This window comes from Chenopodium quinoa, unplaced genomic scaffold (assembly GCF_001683475.1).
Source record: "Chenopodium quinoa cultivar QQ74 unplaced genomic scaffold, ASM168347v1, whole genome shotgun sequence".
Taxonomy (NCBI): domain Eukaryota; kingdom Viridiplantae; phylum Streptophyta; class Magnoliopsida; order Caryophyllales; family Amaranthaceae; genus Chenopodium; species Chenopodium quinoa.
Window position 1 is genome coordinate 679,143 of NW_018743373.1, and position 8,735 is coordinate 687,877.

General features: G+C 34.0%; 1 protein-coding gene across 4 annotated transcripts; it reads left to right on the forward strand.

The window, feature by feature from the left end:
- The first annotated feature begins 1,386 nt into the window (after positions 1-1,386).
- LOC110738103 lies at positions 1,387-6,347 on the forward strand. Of its 4 annotated transcripts, none has more exons than XM_021918471.1 (10): positions 1,387-1,801; positions 2,668-2,805; positions 2,950-2,986; positions 3,105-3,341; positions 3,456-3,668; positions 3,823-4,073; positions 4,164-4,387; positions 4,506-4,601; positions 4,702-5,287; positions 6,033-6,347. In XM_021918471.1, exons 4-7 carry the CDS (start codon positions 3,173-3,175, stop codon positions 4,359-4,361), a joined length of 831 nt encoding a protein of 276 aa, XP_021774163.1. In that variant the 5' UTR covers positions 1,387-1,801; positions 2,668-2,805; positions 2,950-2,986; positions 3,105-3,172; the 3' UTR covers positions 4,362-4,387; positions 4,506-4,601; positions 4,702-5,287; positions 6,033-6,347. The 4 variants fall into 4 exon arrangements, with proteins under 4 accessions (XP_021774163.1, XP_021774162.1, XP_021774161.1 ...); XM_021918470.1 differs by having other exon boundaries at positions 2,963-2,986; XM_021918469.1 differs by lacking the exon at positions 2,950-2,986 and having other exon boundaries at positions 1,388-1,801.
- Positions 6,348-8,735: the final 2,388 nt, after the last annotated feature.

Below are 8,735 nucleotides of genomic sequence, written 5' to 3' on the forward strand. Positions count from 1 at the left end.
TGTCAAAATCGCTCATCACTCATCATTGCATCACAAAGTACGAAGTGCTTAGCCTCCGTGCCTAAGTTACCCAAATACTTTCATCATGGAGTCAACAATTGAGATAGCCTAGGATGAATTAATCCTTGCACAACATTTGACTAAGTTCATTCAACATGCACCTTCAAAAACTTCGCTTCTTTCTTTTTCGGGAGAAAGTCGGTACCCTCTATAAAAATGACGGAAAATTTTTGTTTTTTTTGCTTTTTTGCATTTTCGAGTCGCATGATCACAATACAACGCACACACGGGTCGTGAGTCACACGTGTCATTTCACTTCGAGTCGAGTCAACCTCGAGTCAATCACAGTGAGTCAAGTTCATACCTTGAGTCACGACAAGTTAATGAGTTAAGCAACACTAAGTCTTAGGTCAACCCTAAAGAAAGATAAGCAAAGTCCTATGGTCAAAGATATAAATACAGGTGCATCCCAACAAGCAAGAACATTCCCTGATTTTTTTAAAAAAATCGCGAATATGACCACATGAGATTCTTCCAAGATGAAAGGAGTTTGAGCAAAATTACATGGATCAGTAAATTATAGATGAAGAGCTTTAATTTACAAAAGATTTGAGCAGATTTGGTTAAACCAAGTTCAAAGTTCGCAGCGAAATCAAGCAACATCGGCAGTAAGAGCAAAAATAGAGAAGACCCGACTCCAGCACTAGACAACGACATCTAGCGTCTGGCAGCAGGTTTTGACGCCTGGCTCTAGATTCCAGCGTCTGGCGACAGAGTCAATTCTTGGCGCTAGAGATATTTCAGCAGCGACAGAGCTCGAAGCCTCTAAGGACGATTATTTCGACCTCGTACAATAATTTTGGGTTCCTTGGTACGCCAGTTAGCCCCTATAAGCAATTTGACATGATTAAGTAGTCGGCTTGATTACAATCGCAATAAGTGATCGACCTGATGAATGATCGTCTCACTTAGCTTAAAGCGCCTAAGCATTGGCTCAGCAAAGGGACCGACGTAATGGTCATAAGCAACAAAGGCACCAACATACTGGTTCAGAAGCACTGACATACAGGTTCACAATCCAAGACACCGACATACTGGTTTACAAGCAGCAGAAGCGCCGACGCACCGGCTAAAGCAAAGTTCAAGCGAGCTTTAAGGATCGACAAGCGTTAATCTTCGGTAGTTTACTTTGGAATCACTACAAGAAAATCCATTTATCGCAACAAATGTTTGGCAACAACATTGTAGTCGTTGCTGAAAATTTTATTAGCAACGATAATGTCGTTGCAGTTGGTAAATTTTCATTTCCCTCCACACCATGCCAACGCGTGAGATTGAATTAATTCACGGTCTATTTTTTACAACAACTTTTTTGGTTGCAATATATTGTATAAAATATAGCAACGACTTGCTTTGTTGTTAAATATTCAGTTAATATACCACAAGGACATCTTTGTAGCAAAAAATAAAAAAATAAAAAGGTAAAAATTTAAAAGATTGTACTGGTGGACTAGAAGCTTCTTTTTAGAGAATGTCTTACTTTACTAATCCCAATTGTAAAACCCTACCCTCATTCACGCGCCATTATTTTGCTTTCATCCCGCCACCGTTCTCGTTCTCCGGCAAAGTAATCTAGCCACTAATTCTCACCGCATCGCTGCAACTCTATCTTTCTATTGCATTATTAAGTAAAAATAATAAAAATTGAAGTCAAATAAACCAGTAGAAAGATGTGGGTGTCGATAATATTGAGGGTGTCGAACATTACTGGTGAATGTTCCTTCTAGCCGTTGCGTTTTCGGTTAGTATTCTGATTCTATTTAACAATTTTATTATTTTGTAAAGTTTGTGTGTATTTCTAACTATTTAGTGTGATTTGATTGAGTTTTCTTGACTTGAATTGACTCATTTTTAAAAAAAAAAATTGGATTTGTATTGTTGAGAATTAATTTTTGAATTTGTTCTATACTTGTGTTTTACTCGAGGTTTGGTGTTTGAGAATTACTTGTTCATGTTATAAATCTAGAATTTTTTAATTGTTATTGGAATGAAAAAGCTGTGATTTTGCCTCCTAAATTATAGAAACCCTTGGTCATTTAATAATATACGGAGTTATAGACCATTTCTCGGAAACCGATTGTTGAGCACTGACCACTTATGAAGAGAACCTCTTGGTTTGTATTGATGGAGTCGGATTTGGTTGTTATTGTTGCAAGTATTATGGTCTTTGTGCACTTTCTTTGTTTAGTTATCATTTTTATATTTGTTGGTTGCTACTCTGCTTGTACTTCACTACGGCAAACTTTTTTCTAAGTTTATTCGTTTCCTTAAAAAAAGGAGGTAAAGGAAGAGTTTAATTTTGATCATGTTAATTGTGGTAGATATATTATCGACCTCTTAGTCCTATTTAATTCAAAAGTTTGAGGTTCAAGAATGTCATATTGCAGACAACTCCAGGGAAAATTGAACAAGCTTAGTACCTCTTCTTAACTTATTTTGTAGTTTATATACATGTAGCCCCTCCAATTCTTTGTTTTATCTCGGCTTTCTAAAAATACTACATTTTAAATTTGGTCACTACAAGATATTTTTTTTTTATGCCCTTGACAATCCTCTATCTTTCTTTATCTTTCTTAGAGGTACAGAGTAAGCTAACCTCCTTTGCAGTATTTAATCTCAGGAACCAGTAATATTTGATCTCAAGTAGTAGCAGTTGACGAGGCTTAGTGTTTTGATCACGTACTTCATTGGTCAAAGAGATTGAAGTAGCATAATAGAAATTGATTACCTCTCTAATTGTAAAAGGTTAGTCTTTAATGCTAAATAAACTAAAGTTGTATGGTTAGTTAAAGTTTAAAGTATGATATGTTCATTTGGCTTTGAGAAATTTGTTACAAATTGTAATAAATTTGAGATCTGTTCTCTGATGATTCATATTGATTAATAAAGGGCCATATTGTAGGACCTCGCAACAAAGATGGAAAAGGTTTGGAATAAAATATTTAATTTCATAGCTTTGTTTCTATAATATGTTTTTTTATTCATAACAACACAAAAGCTCTCTAGTTTCATTATGCAAATTTGGTTTTATGTTTACTAACCAGGTGCTATAGGGAATCGAGAAAGCATAAGACTTCAGAATCAGAATCCAATTGAATGCAATTGCAATATCATGCGGCTCAAGGTGCCGAATCCTGCAAATCAACATCAAACTGACAAATTCTGTGAGACCACTCCTCGTGACCCTCCTACGTTGCATCAGGAAGAGCACATTAATATGGACATGGAAAATAATAATATGAACACTGATTTTGAATCCGGATTTTTTTCATCTAATGATGGTAATCTTTTTGTCATGTAATACTTGTACTTTTTGCCCTTTCCTTTTACAAGCAGAAGCTGACTAATTTACTTGATAATTTAAGTAATTATAATATTGCATGAACATGTTTTAGATGTTGGCGAACAACTTGGAAAGAGGAAAAGGATGAACAACTTAAATGCAAGGATATCAAAAGCTATTGTAGCAAATATTGTTGTGCATGACCCTGTCCAAAGAAGGGACGAGTTCAATGCAGAGAATGGTAGAACAGAAACTCTACAATGTGACAACCAAACAAGTTTATCACACTCAGTAGTCAATGAAGATCCTTCTCAAAATGGTGAAGGTAAAAAATTTTAAAAGTCAGCTGTATTCGGTTCTTTCTTTCTTTCTTTCTTTCATGTAATTGTTATTTGTGAATTATTTGGGTGTGCTACTTAGAATATATGATTTTCTAGAAGACCTACTAACCTTTTACAACTTTTTACTTGACCATTAAGCTACAAGCAAATTGAAAAAAAGAGGAGACAGAGGAAAGTACAAAAGTTTTGTTGTTGATATGAAGCTGAAAGGACAGAAATCTAAGCTGAAAGTTTTCATTCCGGATGACATTGATCGTGCAATTGGTGAAAATGCACGTCATTTAGTTAATGAATGTGGTCGTGTGGTGAGAACAAGGGCTCCTTTAAATGTAAAAAATTGGAAAGAAGCATTTGCAAAGGCTGGTGATGCAATGTGGAGAGAAATTCAGGTTTTTTTTCCCTATTAATATAGTGTGCTCTAAGATTACAAAATTTTTGACTTTTTAATCTCATTAAGTATTGGATGAATATTATTTCAGGATAAGTTTGAAATTAAGGAAGGTAGCTCTTACATTAAGATGCAAGCCTTTTCAATCGACTCTATGCAGCGCCTTTATAGGTTATACAAGACTCGATTGTACTATTATTACAAAAGTAAAGCTTGTGGACAGACTGAAGAAGAGCGATTAAAATTCCACCTCCAGACTTACCAAAAGAGCAATGGGAATACTGCGTAGCACGATTTGGGTCTGATGATTTCAAGGTTACATTTAAATATTTTTGTATATATTTTACTCTTATTTATTTAATAGGAAATCGTATAAATTTTACATAGGTTCTATATATATTGTTTAATTAGTTTTATCCTATTATTTATACAGAAAGTAAGTGAAAGAAATTCCAGAAATCGCTTGTCTAAGAATAGAACAACACAGACTACTGGAAACTTATCATTTGCTGATGTCGAAGATATTCTGGTAAAATATGTTTTGAACTAAAATATGCACTATAGTTTATGCTTCTGTAGCGGAAGTTTAGTGACTGTAAACATTAATCCATTTGTTTATGTTTTATTAGACTCAAGAAAACAATGGAGTTAAGCCACCTGCTGATGTTATTTGGCTTATGGAGCATACAAAAGAAAATGACGAGGGCGTTTTGGAGTGGGCTGATGAATCTCGTTCGAAGGAGATACATATATGTTAAAATTATAAAGTGACGATGTAATGTGTTGTGTTAGTTGTATGAATGTTAACATATTTTAACTTCAAATTTATGTTTTTGGTTAGGAACAATTAAAAGTTGTTGTTGCTGCACATGGTGAATCAAAGACTCAAGAAGAGATTCTTCTAGATGTTTTGAAACCAAGATCAGGGTACTTTCGTGGAAAGGGAACTGCCTTGCCTGGCTTCAGCAAAGGAAGACATCAATTAGAGCATCAAAGCTTAATACGTGAGCAGCAAAAGAAAATTCAGGAGCAACAAGAATTAATTAAGGAGTTGCAAGAGAATCAGGAAAGAACTACCAAACAATTAGAAGAGACTCAGGAAGCAACAGCAAAACAATTACAACAACAAAAGGAGGAGACACAACGTGCAATGAAGGAAGAATTACTCAGAGCACTTGGTAATAGAGTTGCAAGTTAAACATCAAATATTTCCGGGTAATTTATTTTGTAAATCTTTGTGTGTGTGTGTGTGTGCTTTTTTTTAATTTTTTTTTACTCGAGTTTGGGTAAACTTAATCCTCCAAAACTTCCACACCATCTTTGTCTACAATTTTCCAAGATGCTCCATCAGTACAACCTCTTTGAAAAAAATAAGTTTTATAGTACGTGCTACACTTTGTTTTTATTATAATTATTTAGTTTGTTTTTGTGTTTCTACTTCTCTCTCTCTCTCTCTCTCTCTCTCTCTCTACTTTTCTCCTCTTAAATCCAGGGTTCTTATGTGAGATCTTTGCTCCCTTTTTCTAACTCTCAAATAAGTTTCTTTGAAAGTCATCATCTCAATTATAGTAGTAATTATAATACATTAAAAAGCAAATGATTATAAATTTTTAACGGAAGACTAAGTTGGCTATCAAATGTGTGCTTCATATGTATATGGTATAAGATTTCTATGATCATTTTATTTCTTATTTATGCAAACTTTTTTTTTTTTTTTTTGAACGGTATTTATGCAAACTTTGTTACAGCAATTTCTAATTTTCTTTCATCAGAATCATGCTTATAGTAAATCACATACATAATGCCAATATAATTCTTATAGATCTGTTAATATTTATCAAAATTTCTTGAAATTTATTACATATATTATATATAAAATCAAAGGAATAAGTGATGCTAGATTTTGCATTGGGTTCTTCATAATTCTAAAATTATATCTTCCTTTATTTTGCTAATGCAGGTTATGTTGGAAAAGTATTAGTAAATGCATGGAGAAAGTGTGCAGATGATATGTAGTATAGGTTTTATTTTGCACAACGACTACTTGTTGGACATGACTTAGTGGAAAGATGGTTTACTCTATTATGGTTGTACATTGGTGGGATGACTAGAAAATTAGCCTTTTGGAACAAAGATGGATGTAATCTTTTGGGAGAAGTCATGTTTAATGTTGACTTGGACTATTAGATGTATATATTTATCTAATCTTTTGGATATAATCACTTGTGTTATGTTAAATATTACACATGTTAAATAGATATTAACTTATTAGCAATTTACCTATTTGTATTTCCAATAAATTAATAAATAATTCTACAAAGATTTATCGCTAAACCATAAATTAGCAACGACTTGTATTGTTGTAAAAAAATATAATGCATTATCACAACAATAAATGTCGTTACAACATACAACTATTTTGAAATGACATTTGTCGTTACCATACACCAAATTAAATAAAGCAACAATATTAGTCGTTGCACTAAAACGTATTTTTATAACGACAAATATCGTTGCAAAAGATTATTCAACATATTGCAACGACAAAAGTTGTTGCCATAATTTCCTTCTAATAGTTTTGGATTTCATAGCTAAGGCAACGACAATGCAACGCTAATAGTCGTTACAAATTATTAATTTTTCACAATGACTTTTGTCGTCACACCGATTTTTAGTGACGGAGGTACCCGCAACGACCTTGCAACGACAATTTTCGTTGCTATAGATTTTTTTTTGCAACGACTTTGTATTTTTTTGCAACGATTTTTTTGTTGCGAAAAATAGGTTTTCTTGTAGTGAATATTATCGCAACAATTGAGGATGACTTTAAGAGAGGTTATTTTAGACGGCATTCGCTAAGATTGTGGAGGTTGTCACGAAGATTTGAGAAGATAGCACGAGACGGGCTGTCTTCGACAGCATTTGCTAAGATTGTAGGGGTTGTCACCAAAATTTGAGAAGATAGCATGAGATGAGCGGTCTTATGGCATTCGCTAAGATTGTGGAGGTTGTCACCAAGATTCGAGAAGATGGCACGACATGGGCGGTCTTCGATGGCATTCGCTAAGATTGTGGAGGTTGTCACCGAGATTTGAGAAGGGCGGTTCGTGGTGAGGCAGTCTTCGGCGACTTTTTGCTATGATTGGGAAGGTTGTCGCTATGATTCAAGAAAAAGAAGCTCTTTGTTCAGAGACGGGTGGGCATATCCAAAAAAAGCTCTATTGTTCAGAGACGAGTGAACATCAAAGCAGCAAGATGGTGTTCCATAGATTGTGGAAAGTTGTCACAACAACAAATCAGTTACCCTTAGAGACGTGTGCTTGACGGTGCAAGATACGTGTTTCTTAACTTTTTTATCTGTTTAACTAATGCTAGTTTGCAGGTTTCGGCGTTACAAGAATGATTTAGGATCGCAAAACGTTCTGAATCATTCTCCGTGCATATCGCTACTTTGACTTTTGTTTTCAAAACCTGTGTTTCTCCAAACTCAGTCAAAGTGGGGGCTTTTGTAGACACCCGTTTGTGTCTCCTAAAACCAAACCCGGTGATGAGTACCTTTCGCGTCGAATCATAATCGAATGAAGTGAACGTGTGGAAAGTCTAGTGTTGCGGATAGTTTTTAATTCTTTTCTTTCTCTCTGTTTTTGAAAACCTATTTTAAGAAAACAGCCAATCCAGTTTGGTTTGGTCCATGGCAAGGGTCCAATAATGGTTGACTTTTTAGAGTTTTACTCAGAATAAAAGAGCGTTTTAAAGGAAAATACGATTTTACCCTTCTGAACGGCTAAATTTTATCAAAATTAAGAAAACGCGTGAAATTAATGACTAGCGCCTGACGACAGGGGATAAGCGCCTGGCGCTAATTGACAGCGTCTGGCGCTAACCCGTTTTATTCTCGTCGAAACTCTGATTTGTTTTTCTATCCGTCCGGCTGATTTTCTCTATAAATAGCCTCCTAAAATCTCCGTTTTCCATCATCAAATATCATCAATTTTTATTCTCTCTAGTTTTTAAGAATTCTTCTTTCTCTCTAGTTTTTTCTCTACAAAATTCCGCATTCACAAGATCTAGAAACACCTAGCCAAATTTGAAGCTGCCTTCGCCCTAGATGTGAAAGGTTTTAATTTCTGAGGGTTGGGTCCCAAATCTCTCTTTCAATTATTTAATTTAATTGTTTGATATTAATTATATTTTCCTTGAAGTTACTAACACGTGTATTTTGTTATTAGAAAGAGGTACGAGGTATCCAAGTAAGTTCTTTAAATGGTTAAATTGATATTATGATATAGAAATCATGCTTAGATTGTTATTTTGATTCCTAGTATCATGTTAGGATGTTTTATTGCTTCTTAGTATCATGATGCATCCTATTTTCTTTCCTAATATTCATGTTAGTATCATGTTAGGGTTAAAACTTTGATCTTTATTGCTTAGTGACATGCTAGGGTTTGTTATTAATCTTGTTAATATCATGCCTAGGATCTTGCTATTAATATTATGCTTTAATATGATTATTATAATTATGATTATAATTATGATTATTGTTGTGTTAAATTATATAATTTTACGTAATTTGTTATTTTACGAATTATTTAATGTTATTTGTTAATTGACGGATAACTTATATATAATTTATTATGATTATGTTGCTTGATATATATTT